General features: G+C 35.7%; 1 protein-coding gene across 2 annotated transcripts in view; it reads right to left on the bottom strand.

The window, feature by feature from the left end:
• The window catches only part of Ccdc152 (coiled-coil domain containing 152), a 51,126-nt gene extending 32,541 nt beyond the window's left edge, over nucleotides 1-18,585 (bottom strand). The window contains exons 1-5 of one of the 2 annotated variants that reach the window (XM_005386253.2): nucleotides 18,478-18,585; nucleotides 16,843-16,936; nucleotides 14,567-14,672; nucleotides 8,225-8,293; nucleotides 3,957-4,021 (exon numbers count right to left, since the gene is read on the bottom strand). In XM_005386253.2, coding sequence (XP_005386310.1) covers nucleotides 3,957-4,021; nucleotides 8,225-8,293; nucleotides 14,567-14,672; nucleotides 16,843-16,929 — 327 coding nt within the window. In that variant the 5' untranslated portion in view covers nucleotides 16,930-16,936; nucleotides 18,478-18,585. Of the gene's footprint in view, nucleotides 1-3,956; nucleotides 4,022-8,224; nucleotides 8,294-14,566; nucleotides 14,673-16,842; nucleotides 16,937-18,473 lie in introns of both variants that reach the window. The other variant, XM_005386252.2, reaches the window with a different exon arrangement.
• Between the last annotated feature and the right edge of the window lie 1,444 nt (nucleotides 18,586-20,029).

The raw sequence follows: 20,029 nt of genomic DNA, 5'->3' as shown, positions 1-20,029 counted from the left end.
GAAGAGTTCCTATTTCTCCACAGCATTTGTTATTGGTTGATTTCTTAATGATAGCCATTCTAACTGGGGTGAGATGAAATCTCAATGTTGTTTTAATTTGCATTTCTCAAATGACTAATGATGTTGAACATTTTCTCATGTATTTATTTGCCATTTGTATTTCTTCATCTGAGAAGTGTGTATTCATCTCAGATGCCCTTGATGAACATTTGTTGAATGGGAATGTCAATAAGAATTATTTAAGTCAGAGTGCTTAGCTTAGACCCAATGAATGGGCTTTTCAGAGTCCATTGATATTCTGAAATTTCATGCAAAATTTATGTGTATATATTTTTCCCAAAAATGGATCAGCCTATGAATAGATATTTTGTGGTACTGAGAAGGTAAAACCAAAAGAGAATAACAAAAAGAGTCAAGATGTACTTGCTCATATATCTATAATTAAAAACAGACACACATTGTTACAGATTGCCCTGGTTCACAGGATATAGTCTAGATTCCTATTTGTGCTACTTATCCTGCAATTCAATTGTAGGAATAGCCAACCCTATCCAACTGCTTGACTCTTATTAGAGGTGAGCAGATGAGTAAAAGGGTGAATGTCACAAGTTGCCTATTTTCATTTTATATATATGTCTACGTTTCTAGATAATCAATTAGAAAAGCCATAAAGAATGGCTTCTAAAAAACTACATAGAGGACACTAAATCACTGCTTCTTTTAGAAACCACAAGGGAAAGTTCTGTGTACCTTTCTGTCGCTACTGACTTTGACACTTGAAGATGCCACCATTAAAGTAGTGGTAAGACTGATTTTTCACTCTCACCTCCAGGCATAAGGGTTATCCTAATGTGTAGGTTGAGCTGGAGTATATCAATATGTTCTTCTCCTTCACTGAAGCCCAAGCTAGCCTTAGCTAATGGATTAATTTCTTCTTTTTTTTTCTAAGGGGACTATGAAGTAAATTACAATTTTTTCTCCTTTGCTTTCTGGGAATATTAATTTCAAGGGATAGTCTTTGCTTGTATTCTTTTTATAACATTTAAGGACTTACTATGTTTAAATTATAAAAATCCTCCAAGTACCACAAATATTACCATTAAGAGCCCACAGAGATTGCTTCTAGAAAGTGGTTCTCCATGAATGTTGGTTGTACCTAGAGGTTTTGTATTGGTCAATTTTCATTTGATCAAGGTAACTTTAGTTTCTATTGGATGGCAGCTGATTAAGAAATTAAGAATCTTGGTGCATGGCATTTTCACTTTATTTTCCACCTCTCTGAACATTGTTATAGTACTGTAGACAAGGTAGTATTCCAGAGCATGACGCTTTAGAAGGGAAAAGTGGTAAAGTTTTTTCCTTGCTCCAATTACAACCTGACTTCATTACCTAATGTTAAGCTCTAAGGCATATATGTCCAACTCACGGCATTGGGGCCTCATGGGCCTGGACAGCTACTAATGTGGTTACATAAGATCATAAACTTTTAACATTATTATACAAACTTTAATGATATTTTTATAACTTTATTGTGTAGTACTAACTCTGCCTCTTATGCCCACCACACACACAGTCAGGGTCATGAAATCTGTATCAGAGGTTATATGAACTTGTGTGGCTTGCTGAGTAAAAGGCAGCAATTACTGGTAATAAATAGTATTTCAATCTACTTACATGCATATGTGCTTATGAAGACAGATGATTATTATAATTAAGCAGGTATGTAATTTTTTTATTTACTTAGGCTAGTTATTTAATAAAAAGTTAAAATATAAAAAATGAAGGAAGTATTTTTTTTTTTGGTTTTTCTCTGGTACCGGGAACCGAACTCATGACCTTGCACTTGTCAGGCAGGCGCTTTTGCCGCTGAGCTAAATCCCCAGCCCCTGAAGGAAGAATTTTTACTTACACACATTAACTACCTGATATATTTTATATGTGGCTCAATACAGTTTCTCTTCATTCAGTTTGAACCAGGCTCTACAGCCAAGATAAGGATGAGTTCCGGAAAGAATAAAAGGAGGGAAAAGAAAAGGAAAAAAGAGTGTTGTACATCTCAGAGATACTGAAACTACCTCAAAACTGATGATGAAAAGTTAAATTTTCCAAGCACATAGCCAGAATTATTTTTGTGACTGAAGAATATTACTCACAAGTCCTGGGCAGGTTTCTAGAATTAGCTTATTTCTTTCAGAGGCTCCTTACATGGGAATCATACTGAATTTAGAGAAGGTCCTTCAAGTTAAAGTCTGTTACAGATCCAACCTGAGTTTTGAAGACCTTAGATCTGCCAGAGTTTGATATATTTGTTCTTATGAGGTAGTAAAATGTTAGCATAATAAAACTCCCAAAGAGCAGAGAGAGGGACCTGATATTTAGTAAGTACTTTTTGGTTTTCTAGGCACTGTGCTATATATGTTCTGCAATTACTATCATTGTGTTGTTCCTATAGAAGAGAAGAAAATGCAGCAGACAGTATGATGGCCATTGGGAAAGAATTAATATGTGATCCATACAAAATGCCCACTTTATTTGGATGATGCAATGATTACCATACCATAAAAAGCTACAGACTCATTTACTTTATAATAGAAAAGTTAAAAATACTAATCAATAGAGTATACATTAGCATAAAAATACTATTAGTACAATTTAAAATGTGCAGCAAAGTAATTGGGGCTCTTTTAGGTAGGAAGAAAAATGATACATTAGTATTTTCTATTTTGTAAAGGAAAGTCTAGTTTAAACATATTACAATGACACATGCATAACCTTGCTTATAGCAGAATGTCTAGGCTACTTTTCTTGTTGCTGAGACAAAATACTTGATACCCAAAGTTAAAGGAGGAAAGGTTTATTTAGGCTCACAGTTTGTAGGTCTCAGTTCATAGCTGGCTGGCTTCAAGGCAGGAAGGCATGGCAGAAAGACATTGCAGAGGAGAAACAGTTCATGGCATGAAAGATAGAAGGCAGGATGCAGCAAAAGGAGCAAGCAGCAAGTTACAAGCAATGAAAGACAACAGCAGCCCTCTTTCTGTCCCTTATATTCTATCGCGGCTACCTGCCTTTAAGATGGGTAGCACTCACGCTCAGGGTGGGGCGCCCTTAATCCTAGCATCACACCATGAATTAATCCTAGCATCACACACTCTAGATCCAGCCATCTCCAAAAAGCCCTACCTATGATTGCATGAGGCACTAAGAGGACATCTAGATACAAACCATAACATAGCACAATTCACAATAGCTCAATTTCAGAAGTGGTCTATATGTGCATCAATAGATAAAGGGATAAAGAAAACGGGCATTTATGCACAGTGGAGTACTACTTTGCCATAAAGAAAAATAAATTTGAGTCATCTGTAGGAAAATGGATGCACCTTGAGAGTATAATGTTGTGAGATAAAACAAACAGACAAGCTTAAATATCATGATTTCTCTTATATGAGAAACCTAGAGTCAAAATAAAAAGCAAAATAAATGATAGATATAGGAAGTAGGGAGCTAGGTCTTTCTTAAATGGGAAGAGGATTAAGATAGGTGTGGAGGGAAAGGAAAGGATGAATAAAAGGAATTAAGACGTGTTGTATACATTTACCAACTCCACACAAGAAATGTAAACATTATGTACCACAAACATATCCTAATTGAAAAATAACAAGACTAGGATTCTCAAAACTTGTATCATTTTAAAAATAAATTTTCACTTATTAATAATTTCAACATATAAAAATATACAAATATATATTATATCCGCATACAAATGTTGATTATTAATAAGCACAGCCTTTTTTTAATAATTTGAATAAATAAATGGGGACTGGGGATATAGTTCAGTGGCATGGTGCCTGCCTGGCAAGCATGAGGTCCTGAGTTCAATTTCCGGTTCCACAAAAAAGAGATCTGAATAAACAAACGTTCTATAAAGACCTAATTGAATACAATTATAAACTCACCTGTTCTTGAGATTTTAGCTTTTCCTTTGTCATATCAGCATTTCTTTTTAGTTGTTCATTTTCACCTGTGTAAAAATAATCAAAGAACAACCAAATTTATAGTATTTTTAATTAATATGGCAATATATTGAGCATTTTAGCTTCCTTTTATGTATGCATTCAACAAATATACATCCAGTACATGGCACTGGGGATGTAGAAACAGAAAATTTTGTTCTTTACAAAGGATATAGTCTGGTGGCAAAATAGATGTATACATAGTTATAATATGTCATGATTATAGGTCTATAACAGAAGTATGTCTCAAAGATTGAGGGAACTTGGGGAAGAAAAGCTTAGTTCATTATGAAGTCAGGAGAAATTCTGGAGAACAGAAACCACCTGAGCTGTGAGCCAAGGGACAAGGCTTATTCTATGTTGAGGGAGGAAATTGCAGCTACATGTACTTAATTACATGCACATACATTGAGACTGGAGAAAATAATGAACATTCAACTGCTCGATTCTAGAGCTCCTATTTTCCACTGCAGAAGAAACTTGTGTGTGAATGACACATAACGAACTTATCTAAAGAATAAGGGATATTATTCCTTCTATTAAATTTCCCTAGGCTTATGTGCTTTGATGTTTTTAGATAAAAAATAAGTACAAGAATTCCAATCCTTTTCTTATATCTGAATATATCATCTTTTTTACAAGTACAAGTTTCTACTGAAAAGACTGATTAGCATAAAAGGAGCTATCATTTCTCTCATTGTAACTGAAAAGGCTCACAAATACCAAGGGTAATTGACTCACAAGGTCAATGAAGTTACTAAGAAACAAGATTATTTTAGAGTCAACTGCCATCATCAGTGCTGGTGTGATCTTTAGGCTGCAAACAGGATGTCTGAAGCAATTTCAAGCATCACATATAGTCACATAATAACCAGAAAAACAGAACCCATCTCTTTTTTTTTTTTGGTTTTTCTCCGGTACCGGGAACCGAACTCACGACCTTGCGCTTGCCAAGCAGGCGCTTTTGCCGCTGAGCTAAATCCCCAGCCCCAGAACCCATCTCTTGAGGAAGAGGAGAAATTTCCTCCCTTGGAGCTGGGGTACAATTAACTTCCTCTGAGGCAGATGGTTAAGTGGACAAAGGGTTAACTTTAGAAAAAAAATCTTGTGCTTATTAAGAAGAAAAAATAGCTACTGGATAGGAAATCATTGGTAGGCAAACTAAATTTCACATATTTATTTATAGGTGTCACAGCTGTTAAGAGTCCTCAGCTTTGAGATGGTGGCATGCTGGCCTGCATGTCACAGAAAAGAAATGGAAGGAAAGTAAGAACTAGTAGTATTTCTTAGATACCTCTCAACTAGAAAATTACAAAGGAAGTAACATAATTATATTTAAAATATTCAGTAGAATTTTTTAGCCTTGAAAAAGAAGGAAATCAGGGTTGGAGACGTAGCTCAGTGGTAAAGCATGTGCTTTGATCCCCACCAATAACCCCCCAAGAGAGAAAAAGAATATTTTGGCATTTGTGACAACATGGATGAACCTGGAGGACACGATGCTAAATGAAATAAATCTGATACATAAAGACAAATACTGTATGATTTGAATTATATGTCTAAAAGAGTTAAACTTATAAAAAGTAGAAGAGTGGTTACTAGAGGCTGTACATATGGGGGGGTATTTGGTCAAGAGGTAGCAGCTTCAGCTACAGCAGAGAAGTAAGTTTAACAATCTGAAGTTCATTAATATGAATTATAGTTAACAGTGTTATATATATACTTTTTAAAAACTTTTTTTATTTACTTTTTTATTTTAAAGATAAAAGAATGAAAATATATTAACAAACACACATACATTTACAAAATAACACAAAAACAATGCATGCAATATTGAATTTCAGACAAGGTGATAGGAAATTAACAATGGTTGTTGTATTACATATTGATATCTTCAAATTGTTTACTCATGTAAACAAATATAGACTTGTAAGACTGATCAAACAATTAAACATTAACTATTCCTTCAATAAAGCAATAGAAGTCAGTTTTACAACTGTATATATACTTGAAATTTGCTGTATTATACACTGGAAATTTGCTAAAAGAGACATATACAACTATGAAAGGTAATGGTGGTTAACTAACAATGGTGGTGAACTGTCTTATTTTTCTCTCATTGCTTAGACAAAATGCCAGGCACCAAAAGTTAAAGGGGGAGAGGTTTATTTACCTCACAGTTTGTAGAGGTTTCAGTCCACAGTAGGCTGGCTCCAAGGCAGGCTGGCACAGCAGACAGGCATCATAAAGGAGAAATAGTTCATGGTGGGCCAGAGGCAGCAAAGCAAGCAAGAGGGGCAAGACAAACCTCTTTCTGTCCCTTATATTGTATCCAGGTTACCAGGATTAGGGTAGTGCCAAACCAATCAGTGGACTGATTTAGTAATCACCCACCCTTAATCCTAGCACCCTTAATCCTAGCATTGAACCATGAATCAATCACACATTCTAGATTCAGCCAATTCTTAAAAATCTCCACCTATGACTACACGAGGCTTGCAGAGGACATCTAGACATAAGCCATAACATGACTATTTCACAATGTATATTTATAATCAAATCATCAAATTGTACATTTTAAATATATATAATTGTAACTGTCAACTTTATCTCAATAAAATTTGAAAGAGAAAAAAACTTTGTACTACCAAATCTGTAAAAAGATGGTATGCTTGACTGTTCATCATTATTTGATATCCTTTACAAAAAACAATGTTTAATATACTCATAATTGTTTTAATAGAACTTTAAAGTATTTAATCTATAATAGCTATTTTGTTTGAACAAAGTCCTGGAGGAGTTAAACTAAATATCATTTGGTTCCTGGAATAAGAGGCCTGGAGAAAACTATGAACTTTTACATATTTATTTAATCCACAGAGTTTCACATAGGAGGGAAAAGTTGCTCAGGATCCTCAGCTTTGAGATGGTGGCAAGATGGCCTCCATTTTAGGGAAAAGAAATGGGAGGAAAGAACTAGTATTATTTCTTAAGATACCTCTCAACTAGAAAATTACAAACACAGTAATGTGCCAAATTAAAGAGATGACAAGCAAGAGCAATAGTTCACCTTACCAACATATGTAAAGTGCTTTACTTATGGATGAAAAAAGAGGTCTAAGACAAATGCTTATCTGATGTGACTTTTATGTTGGAAGAGGTCCCAAAGACAATTTAGTCTAATACCTGGAACAGTAGAGGGAAATCTGACAGCCACTGCACAGCTCAATCAGAGAATACAGAGCACTTGGTCACTGTTTTGCACATGTCAGACACACTGGGTTAGCATAATTATTAAAAATGAAATATGGTGAATATGTTGGCTTCACTTCCATGGATATAGTCCTACTCTATGATGAAAAAAAAATGAATGGTAAATCATAACTGTGGCATGCAAAGAATATTCATGGTTTAACTAGTAAATGACAATATTTCAAAACTGAACATAGGTTTATAAAGAATCCAGAATGTTAATGAGAACAGTTAGCTATTTGTATGTGTGGGTTCCCCTGGGTTTAACCAACCATGGATCAAAAATATTTAAAAAATTGTGTCTGTACTGCACATGTCTAGATTCTTGTCATGTTTCCATAAGGAACACAGTGTAACTATTTATACAGTACTTACATTATGTAAGGTATTATAAGTAATATAGAGATGATTTAAAGTATGGGTGACGGACTAAGTAGGTTATATTCAAATACTATGCTATTTTTTTTTGTTTTGTTTTGTTTTTTTTGTTTTTTTTGTTTTTTTCTCTGGTACCAGGAACCGAACTCACGACCTTGCGCTTGCCAGGCAGGCGCTTTGCCGCTGAGCTAAATCCCCAGCCCCTTACTATGCTATTTTTTATGAGGTATCTGAATTTCCACAGACTTTTGGTATCTGTGATGGTCCTGGAAACATTCTCCAGTGGATACTAAGGGATAACTATATACTTCTAAACACTTAAAAGTAATGAAAGAATGGTTATGATCTACTATAAAACATCTGATTTCCTTGCCAGAATATGATAGAATTGTTCTGTTCAGTATAGCATTTATTTCATAATCTTTCAAAAGTATTTTTAAGTAGTAAGGAGTCTTGCTATTAGCTGATGAATTAAATAATACCCAATTAATAGAAACTGATTGTCAACAAAGTCAAAAAAAACTCTATTTTTAACAGAAGTTCAAACAAATGATGCTTTCTTAATTTCTCTTCCAACTTACCTTTCAAATTGTGTTGATATTCAATAGTCTGTTGTAGCCCTTTTATCATATCATGAAGAGCAGCACATTCTAAAACATAAGATAAATTCATCTGAAAATAGTTTTGGAATTATTCTGTCAGTTGAAATAATTGAAAAAGTAATATCTAACTGACAAAAACATCTCAAAGTAAATTATATAATACCTTTTTTTTCCCTATAGTACTGGGGAGTGAACCCAGGGCCTCACATGTGCGAAGCAAGCATTTTGTCCCTGAGCCACATCTCCACATTTTTTTTTTTTTGATTTATTTTATTTTGAGGCAGATTCTCACTAAGGTACACAAGTTAGCCTCAAATTTTGATCGTCCTGCCTCAGCTCCCCAAGAAATTGGGATTACAGGTGTCATCAGTGTTGCCAGCTGATAAACACTTTTTAGTCACTCTTTAAATCAAATGAATCACAAGATTTAGGAAAGACTTCTAAGGCACAATACCGTAGAGATCCTCTCATGTGCTTTAGCAATGTCTGACCTGAACGTAAGGCACACCTGGACCTGCGTGGAGAACTAGGAAGGGTACAAATATTTCATGAAAAATACCTTAAAAGTGAGTCAAATTACATTGTTTTTTTAAGATAGAGGACCACATGTGGTGAAAAGGTGTAAGATGTCTTTCTTACTGTTCTCCAACTTGTCCTCTTAGTACTTATGCCCAAATTTCAGGGAAGGGATTGGCATCAAAAGTTTAAAAACTCAATGATATTTGTTACAACTCCCCCTGCTCCACAGTTTCCTGTATTCTGATGTGAGATTTTGGAAGTTAATTGGATCACGGGAGTGCTATATTCATTACTGGATAAATCCACTGATGAGTTCACAGCTGAATGTGCTACTGGGAAGTAGGGCCTGGTTGGAAGAGGTTGATCACTTAGGGGCATCATCTGGAAGTGAATATTCATATCCCTACCTCCTCCCTTCTCTTTCTACTTCCTGGCTGCCACAGAGCAGCCACTCTATGCAGAGCCTTCCATGATGTTGTTTCTGCCTTACAGCCAGCTGACTTTGGGCTGAACCTATTATTAACTGTGAACCAAAATAAATATTTCCTCCTAAGGTGTGGGTGTTAGGTATTTGTCTCAACAAATTGAAAATGACTAATATAAACTCAATGATAAATTTACCCAGCATTTGCAACTTTGGTGTCAATGGTTGTCTTGGTTACTTTTCCTCTTGTTGCTGAGACAAAATACCTGACACCCAGAATTAAGGAAGGATTTATTTAGCTAACAGTTTGTGGAGGTTTTAGTGGGCTGGCTCCAAGGCAGAGTGCCAAATGGCAGAGGGCAACAGTTTATGGAGGTGGGAAACCACAAAAGCAACAACAGCAAAAGGGGAGGAGTGGAGGCAAGCAGCCTCTTTTTCTCCCTTACATATGCAAACTATCCGGCCCAGGGTGGATGTAGTACTCACACTCATAATCCCAGCATTGGATCATGGATCAATCATAAACTCTAAAAGCCTGCCCCGGGGCTGGGGATTTAGCTCAGAGGCAAAGTGCCTGCCTGGCAAGCGCAAGGTCATGAGTTCAGTTCCTGGTACCGGAGAAAAACCAAAAAAAAAAAAATAATAATAAAATAAAAAAAATAAAAGCCTGCCCCATGACTGCATGAGGTTTTGGGGGGACATTCAGACATAAAACCATAACAATGGTTTACTAATGGGAGACAGAATCTTTGCTGAAAAAACTAAAACCCTAATATGTGCATTTAAACCTTGATTACAACATTAGTTATTAGCAATAGCTATGCATTTGATGTGCAGCAAGTGGTGAGAAGTTCTGTGACTTGTGAGTCTGCCCTGCTTTAGGCTCCACAGCAGCAGGGACTAGTCTTCGTATTGCCAACAATTTCTTCCAGTACTTAAAGGGCTTGTCCACTGTAGGCAATCCACAAATATTTGCTGAGTGATTGATGTACAGGTAGGCAATACTGCTGTAAGCCTGGGCAGGAAAGGGCTAAGTGGAAAAGCTCTGGCCAGAAAATAATATATATTTTGTTGACTGAATGAAAGAAGCAATATTGTGATTCACTTTTTGATTAAAAGTTCTTCCCTCAGTCTTCATATACTTCTTCACCTATGCTGATAGAAATTAAAGTATTCTGTAAAAGTTAAAAGTCTTATGTACATACTAGGTTCAACTATTGTGGCCTTTCACTCTTTCTTCTCCCTGCTGTCCCCACCATCCAGACAAAGATCTCACCATCATCACATCTCTACTTTGCAGTATCCCATAATGGAATATTAAATTACCTTTGATAGACATTAGCTGAGAACTTGGTTTGTGCTAGCTGATACAGTTAAAAAATTAAGGAAAGATATTTCCTGCAGTCACTTGTCTTTGTATCTTTTATTGTAATGAATCTAGCAATGAATGAAATATGATAGCTGAAGTTATGTCAGTAGTCAGCAAGTTGAAAGCAACCCTGCAACTGAAAGTACATTGGATTTGTCTCAAAAATGTGTACTTTAAGGAGAGATGATAGGAAACCAGAAGGTAGATTTTTAGAAATGGGAGAATGGAATCAGTGCAAGAGGGAGAAAAGGGAGAGAAGAGTAATGGGGTTCAAAACTGATCAAAATGTGTTATATGCATGTACCAACAAACCAAATGAACAGTATTATTCTGTCTTACTGGTACACACCAATGAAAAGTGCATTTTCAAGATCTGAACAAAAGGTAGCTCACTAATCTGGTTTACAGGTATGCACAAATAAAAAAGCGTATTTCCAAAATTTGAACACAGGTGGCTCTCTCACCACACTTTTTTCTACAGGGAAAATTGGTTCAACAAGGAAATCTTTATAAACTACAATACCATTCAGTACTTAAAATAATGGTTTTTAATTTTCTTTGCAAACTTAATCTACCTTGTCTTTTCTGTTTGGTTTTACTGTGTAATTTGAAGAATACTGTCCTATCAAATTCTTCCTCGAAACCAGAATTCATAATAGTAAGCTATTTATTATAAAATGTAATAAACAAGCAATCATTTTGAGCTCAAATTTAAGCTCTGATATTAATTTTGGAAGTTAATTGGATCATGGGAGTGCTATATTCATTACTGGATAAATCCACTGATGAGATATTAATTAGCAACTTGGGTACTAATTTATATTTCATGGATTAGTTAGAAATATTAAGTGCAATTAAAGGACTAATATAGTTTGGACCTAAAATGTCCCCCAAAAGTCTATAGTTAAAGCCTTGGTCCCTAGTCAGTGGCACTACTAGGAGGTTGTGGAACCTTTAGAAGGTAGAACCTAGTGGAAGGAAGTTAGGTCATTGGGTGCATGCCCTTAAAGGGAGTTGCATAACCCTGGTCTCTTCCTTTCTTTCACACCTAGCCATGAGGTGAGTAGGCTTCCTCTGCCATGCACACCCACTATGATGGGCTGCTATAGACTCAAAGCAACAGGACCAGCTGGGTGCAGTGGAGCACCCAGGGCCAGCTGGATGTGACTCCAGTTACTTTGTAGGCTGAGGTGGGAAGATCATTTGAGTTCAGGAGTTTGAGATGGGCAACACAGCAAGACTGTCTCAAACAGAAAAGGCAAAACACATAAACAAACAAAAAAATCAAACCCCACAACTAAAAAACAAAAGCCAGCCAAAACCAACCAATAAACAAAAAAACAAAAGGAAAGGGGCCAATTGATTATGAGCTAAAACCTCCAAAACTGTAAGCTAAATAAATCTTTCTTCTTTTTAAGTTATCTTAGGTATTTGTGATAGTAATAGAAAGCTGAGTAACACAAGCAGTTATAGAATTTTCTATAGTACTTGGTCCTCAAAACTAATATAATTACCATCTCGATCACTCTACTATGTGCTGCAACAATAGCACTCCTTGCTGTTTACCCAAGTGAGCTGAAACTTTTGTCTACATGCAAGTCTGTACATGCATGCTGATAACAGCTTTATGCATAAAGACCAAAAGTTGGATGAAATCCACTTGGTAGGTGAATGAATAAAGAAATGTGGTGCTTCCATATAATAATTCAACAGGGGCTGGGGATTTAGCTCAGCGGCAAAAGCGCCTGCCTGGTAAGCGCAAGGTCGTGAGTTCGGTTCCCGGTACCGAAGAAAAACCAAAAAAAAAATAATTCAACAGAAGAATTTTGTTATTAAGCCAAAGAAAGATACGGAGGAACCTTAAATGTAGACTGTTAAATGAAAGAAGTCAATCTGAAAAGGTTAGGTCCTACACGATTCCAACTATATGATATGGAAAAGGCAAAACTGTAGACAGTAAAAATGTAAGTGACTGTCCAAGATTCAGGTGGTTGCAGGGAAGGAAGGATGAATAAATATTGTTTGAGAGAACTGGAATTATTATTTGATATGATAATATCACTTGGGGACATATATCATATAAATTCATCAAAACCCACAGAATGTCAAACATAAAGACTAAACACTAACATAAACTATAAATTTCACTTAATAAAAATTCAATCTTGCTCCAAGAATTATAACAAATGTATCACACAATTGCAAGATGTTGATAATAGGGAAATTGGAGGGATGAGAGAATATATGGGCACTCTGTATTTTCATTTTTTTCTATAAATCTAAAACTGCTCCAAAATCTATTAATTAAAATTTCAAACTAACAAATCTTTTATCATTTCTACACGTTGTATCACACACTTAGAAAGGTCTTTTAAATCATAAAAATAAAAAATTTATATTTTCTTCTTTTTGTGGTTTCATCTTTTGACCTTTAATAAATTTTATTTTTTAGGACAATTTTTGATGTAGAGAAAAATTGAGAAGATATAAAAGAGAATTACCCACACACAGTCAACTCTATTATTGTTATTATAACACCTTATATTAGTATAATACATTTATTATAATGAACCAATGTTGATACATTATTAGGTAAAATCTATACTTTTTCAGATTTCCTTATTTTTTGTTCAGTGTCCTTTTTCTGTTTTAGGATCTCAGGTACTATACCACATCACATATATTTGTATTTTTCCTAGGTTTCTTTTGGATGTGACAATTCTCATTTTCCTAGTTTTTTTTTTTTTTTTTTTGGTTTTTCTCCGGTTTTTCACCGAACTCACAACCTTGCGCTTGCCAGGCAGGCACTTTGCCGCTGAGCTAAATCCCCAGCCCCTCATTTTCCTAGTTTTTGATGGCTGACAGTTTTTCCACGTACTGGCCTGGTATTTTGCAATGTCATTCTAAGAAAATCTATGTAATGTTTATCCCTTGATTACACTGGTGTTATGGGTTATGGGGAGAAAGACCATAGAGATAAAGGGCCATTTTCATTATATAATATTAAGAGTACATAATACCAACATGATAATACTCCTGATGTTGATCTTGATCATGTAGCTGAAGTAGTATTTGTCTGGTTTCCCTACTGTATAGTTACTTTCCCCCAGCATTAACCTTTGTCCTTTTCCCCGTTTATTTATTAATTTATTTATATATACCTATGAGAATGGATTTGTGGATATTTATTTTCTATTTTGGGTTATAACACAACACTACTTTTTTTGTTGTCCAGTGTGCTCCAGCTTTATGTAGTAAGAGTTCCTTCAGTTGACTTCTTTGTCCCTTTTGACGTACTATCATTATCGTGGTTTTTTGTTTCTTTTTGGGCACTATTGTAATTTTTAGCACTACATGATACTTCAAGTTTATATTATTTATCTCCTGCCCTAGTCCTAGAATTAGACAGTTCCTTTTATTAGATTATCGAATTAGACACCATGATCAGGGTACTAAGTGTCTTCACTGATAATGGGGAATTGTAACATCTAGGCCCTCTAGTTGTCCGAAAAAAAAAATATACATGTAAAAGTTTCAATTTTAGTCCTAAAATTATCAACTCATCTGCTTTTATTTTGGTATAACTGTGATGTAGAAATTCAACCTTTTTATAGGCTTACGTGTTATGGTTTTATAGGCTTATGTATTAAAATTTGCTATTTCTTAGATGAGTAACCTCAGATAGATTATTTAACTTCTTTTATTGTTTCCCCTGCTAAAAGGTAAAAATACTAATCTTATCCTTTTAGAGTAATACTAAGGCTGGGGCTGGGGATTTAGCTCAGCGGCACAGCGCCTCCCCAGCAAGCGCAAGGTCATGAGTTCAATTCCTGATACCGGGGGGAAAAAAAAAAGTGAAATAGAGTAATACTACGGCTAAAATGAGATGATAGACTGAAAAGTTCAATGTGAATTTAAAACATTTTATAAATGCATGATACAATATTAATTAATGTACTAAAAATACTTTCACTAGAATTAGTATTTCTTCAGGTAGCAAAGAACTAACCTTTTTTAAATGAGACTTCCTTTGTTTGCATTACTTTTAATAAACAGGTGGTCTTTTCCAACTGAATCTCCAGTACATTATTCTTTCCAGTGGTTTCTATTATTTTCTGTGGAAGAAATCAAATATATATTATCACCAAATCAGTGCTGCTATTTTGATTCTTTTATTGGTGATATGAAGACTAATGAGAATATGAATCAACACATGAAAATCTAATAGTTCTATCTAGAATGTAACTTTAAATAAAATTTCTAATGTACTTTTGATTTTTTTAAAGAGATGAACAAAAAAAAGACAAAAAACCCCAGTAAAAAAGACACAGAATTTCAAAACAAGGTGACAGGAAAAAGTAACATAGTAAGGCTGGGAATGCAGGTCAGTGGTAGAGAGCTTGTCTAGCATGTATGAAGTTTTAGGTCTATTTTGCAGTAATGAAAAGAAAGAACACAGTAAAATATTTACCATTAAACAGACTGACAATTATAAATAAGAAGCAAAAATATGATCTAACAAGCTAACAAAAACACTTTCTTCCAACTATTCAATCTTTACTCTCTCGTGGTTACTGATTCTCAGCTAGACGGTGGGGTACAAGCCTGTAGTACCAGGTACTCAGGTGGCTGAGGCAACATAACCTCAAGAGCTCAGTAGTTCTGGATCCCCTGGGCAACACAGTAAGACCCTGTCTCAGAAAACAAAACGAAACAAAATAAACAAAACACCAAAAAACACACACAGACACAAACCAAGAAAACCTTTTTGTACAATGACAGTAACAAAATTCCTTATGTATGCTCCCAAACTATTTTCTGGCTATATGATTACAGAAAAGGATCATATTTTTCTATCCCACATCTTGGCTATTTCACTTAGCACTATTATCTGGGAGATAATATCATATAAGCAACATATATACCTATACCACTCTTTTTAACAGCAGCATCAAGTTTAATTGTTGAATATGTTATAATTTATTTAACTAGTTTCCTATCGGAGAGAATTTGGTTTGTTTATATCATTTTTGCTGTTACAGAGGAGGAATAAATATTCTTCAACATGTCTCAGTATAGTAAGTCTACAGGTACTCTTCAAATAACTTCAAAAATTACCAATTCATGACCAATCCTGTACTATCTATACAGCTACCCATTTCTCTAATCTCATCACTTCTGGTTTTACCTTAAAGCAACTGACATATCATTTCATCTTTTAAGTATTACCACCTATATGCATCTCTAAGACATAAGACTCAAAGTATTATCACAAGGCTATTATCATAGCAAAAAATAAGCAATGAGAGGATTCCCATGAGTTTGAGGCCAGCCTGAATTACACAGTAAAACTGTCTCAAAAAATGTTTTTTAAGAACATGATAGATATTTCCCAAATTAATCTCCATAAAACCTTGTACTTGTTTACCAATAGTGCATCTTATTTCTTACCCCCCATTTAAGAAAATCACTTAGGAAAATTCAAGATCATAGTTCACAAAAAGCTCTTGATGTTTGCCCCAAAACATCATGAAAAATCTTTAATCCTTGCAATTTGAAGAGATAGAAAGGATAGTAAGAATAGAACACAGGCAGTCCTTACTTCTCTTATACTCCTATATTATTAACATACTCCTCAAATCTTTAATTTATTCACCTACATTTTTTTCAAACAGCTATTCTGATTCCTTTCTCTGGCAGAAGAGGAGGAAAAAAAACCCATATGCTATATAGTTATAGGTTTGGTCTACCATGTGTCCAGGGTAAGGAAGAGGGATGTCAAATAGTTTCTGGTAAACTAGGTGTGGAGGCACTTGGGATGTTGAGGCAGGAGGCTCAACATGAGTTCAAGGCCAGCCTGGACTACATGATAAGACTCTGTCTCAAAAAGAAGAAAAAGTTTCTGGTAAAAAAGAAGGAAAACGGAATAGATAGAATAGGGGGAAACTAAAAAAAAAGTCATAATGGCAGGAGACTGAAAGATTAGTCTACTTATTAAAACTAGTTCTGATTTTATGGACACACTGGGCATTTCAGTATTTTCCCTTTAACTTTGACAGGAGTACATCAATTGTTAGATCCCCTTCCCTACAAACATTTTGATATTATACAAATGAGTAAAATGTCAGATATATTCTAAATACAGACTTTAAAAATGAGACAAGGCTTAGCAAAAATACATTTTTTATTATCTGTAACATTATGTAAGTTTTTCTTCTCTATTTCTTCCATGACAAACTGTTCCATGTTTCTTATATATTGTAACTATTTGTTATTTTTACATACCTTTTCTAAGTGCAAGAAATCCTTTATAAGTTTGTCAATATTCACACTGCTGACCTTTTTTGTACATCCTTCACTGCTTGGATCCATGCTTGAACTAGTGAAAAATAGATAGTGTTAAGTAAATAAGAAAGATCTAAAGTATCACAATAGTGGCCATAACTCAAACACTAATATTCTTACACTCTACTTATGAAGCACCCAACTTGAGCTCCATTTTACTCAAAATTTTTGTTATACCTAGTATTAACAAAGGTCAAATACATGGTCTTTTCCACTCCTACCTAGTTAAATTTTCTCTAAACAAATCTAAAATTAGTGCAATGATAATGCACTTACATAGATATTATTTGTCCATATTAGAAAATCTGATCATGCCATGGTCAGATTTGCCTTCTCTTTTTGAATATGTTATAATTTATTATAACTCTTTGCCATTGGCATGGCTGGACTTAAAATCTGATGCATTATTAAATCTGAAACATGACTTCTACATGTAAGTACTTGGTAATTTAAGAATGTAAACATATTTGTCTAAGTGTGCCACAAAAAATATTTTCTGCTCATCTGCTAGGTTTCATATTTTATTTGGTACATGTTTGGTAAATAAAGGACGTACAAAAATTAATGTGCTTAAAACGGTCTCTATGAACTTCCATTCTCTTGTAGTTTTGAGTCAGATTAACCTTCTGGAATAGCTAGCTAACTGTTGAAGTGAAGAATAAGAGTTTTAGTTATGTGTTTTCAGTTGAGACTGTACCTCAGTGGCAGTGCATTTTGCCAAGCAAGACTAAAAGCCCAGGGTCAGTACCCTAGCACTCCAAAAACAAACAAAAAACTCATCACTAATATTCCATTTGCAGCCTGGCAGGTGTGGTTGGCCACAAGCCTACAATCTCAACATTCTGGGAGGTTGAGGCAAGGATGCAAATTTGAGGATAGTCTGGGTAACTTAGAGAACTTATCTCAATATAAAAAATATGAAAAGGTTGTGAGAGCCCTGGGTTCAATTCCAGAGTACTCGGGGAGAGTATATTCTATCTGCTATCTTTCCATGTTATTCCTTTGGTTACCCTGGGTGAGCCAGCCAAGTCCTTTCAATGCCTCTTAGTTGACCCTTCCTCCGTAGGAAACTACGACCAGCTCTTTCCAGGGAATATGGTCTTGCCCAGTAAACCAGGGGTCAAACTGGTGATTTAGCGCGTATTATATTCTATCTTGAGCAGCAGAAACTGATTTTTAATTTTCAGGGCCCCCCCAGGTAAGCGCCAGCGTAGCTTCCTTCTAGAAAGAAGAGTTCCTGTTAGCAAGGGCTTGCGTCCCGGGCCTGCTGTCCCAGATGCCTGCAGACAGGTCCCCACGTGCTGACGACGAGGCAGGCTCAGCCGCCTCCTCACCACAGCGCCGCGCGGCCCGCGAGATTCCCGGCCAGAAGCTAGGGCTCGGGTCCTCTCCACCGTCCTGTAGCCACCCGGCCTACGTTTAACTCTGAGGTGGAGCCCGAGGGCTCGCGGGTGTTAGACGAGTGGCTGGGGTAAAAGCTTGTAGGGACTCAGGATACTGTGCGGAGGTATGCAGGCCCTACCCGAAAAGAGTGCGAATTCAGAGTCACCCGTGATGAGTCCTGAAAGTACCTACCGTCACCCCAGTTCCGCAAGGTCTCTCCCGCCCCACTCAGCGTCTGGTCCGCCGACGATTATTGTCCCCTGTGTAGCAGGCAGCTTCCCGGAACAATACGCCCGCGCTCCTCCCGGCCCTGGCTGTGCTCTGTTCTGGCGTTCCCACCACCAGACTTCCTGTCAGCGCTACTTAGCCCCAGCTCCTTTCCATATACACTGTTTCACTTGGCTTCTAGAACGTGGGGTCAGCCTTCAGTGACTGCCAGGTTAGCAAATGTTTCTTCAAGCGAAGACTAAGTCACAATGGTTTATTTTGACTTGTGAGTTAGCACTATTGAATAAATAATAATCTGTATTTGTTCTTGGAATTTAAAAAATAGACTTTTAAAGTACTAGAGTCAGTTAATAGGGTTTCTCTAGTGTCTTGCCTCTGTGGCTGAGTAATTAAAGTCCTGGGCTCTACACACACTCAACCCCAAGCTCTTATAGATCAGGGGGTGATGCTGGGAAAGTTCTAAATTATACAGGTCTCAGTTTCTTTATTGTGTAATATAGATTAATAACAATAATAACAAGATTTATAGATTTAAGCTTATACAGATGTAAAGATAAGCAACACTGATTTTTTTTTTTTAGGATACAAACAGTTTCATTTATTACTATATCTTAAAATGTTTTAAGTATTTGCAGGGTATCAGGTACTGAAGGTCTAGGAACTAAGATGAGCAAGACAAATGAGATACTGTACTTTTGCCTGAGCTCACCATCTCAAAGGAGAAGCTAGCTGAGGCTTGAAGTGTAGTATCAGTAGTACTTTGGCATTAGTATCTCACCTCATTACTTTAGTTTCCATTGCCAGTGTGTTACAAAAACAAAACATGATGGCATTGCTCCCATATCATAGTAAGCATTTGGAAGTGTCTTAACAATTAAGACACTTAATAAGTGTCCTAACAGTTCAGTCTTCAGACACAACCATATTAATCAGCTCAATTCTCAATATTTTTAACTCTGTTCAGGGCATTTTTAAAATCTCCATACTTAAGATTTGCCCATTGCTGAAATTCTACCTCAATTTCTATGAATATTTATTTATACAGTGTTATTAATAGAGGAGAGATCTGCACAAAGTAAAATATAAATTAGAAATGGAAGTAAAGTCCTGAAAGATGGTAAAGCATGATTACACTAGTCTGTAGCTAAAGAAATTGTTATATTCCTGCCAAAAGCTTGGCTTCCTAGTCTTGTTGGTCAGAATACAAAAAGGATATATGCTCAATCCCTGAGTTTTCCTTGTAAAAAAGGAGAAATTACAAATTTCTTAGGAGTCACTATTCCTTGATTGAAACTTCTTAGTTTATCAAACAAGATTAATACAGGAAATACTAAAATAATTTAATATGAAATCTCCTCCATATGAACCTTAGAGCAAAGTCAGAAATGAGCTTTGCATTCCTCTTCCTAAGAGATCTCTATTTAAAAGGTCAGACTAAATCATTGAAGACAGTTATAATGAATTGTGGTCGAAGCTCCTCCTAGTCAAAGTGTGGGTCTAGACCAGCAGCACCACC

Source organism: Chinchilla lanigera, unplaced genomic scaffold (genome assembly GCF_000276665.1).
Source record: "Chinchilla lanigera isolate Chin_1 unplaced genomic scaffold, ChiLan1.0 scaffold00025, whole genome shotgun sequence".
Taxonomy (NCBI): domain Eukaryota; kingdom Metazoa; phylum Chordata; class Mammalia; order Rodentia; family Chinchillidae; genus Chinchilla; species Chinchilla lanigera.
Note: the sequence above shows the minus strand (reverse complement) of the source record. Positions and strands in the feature narration are given on the sequence as shown.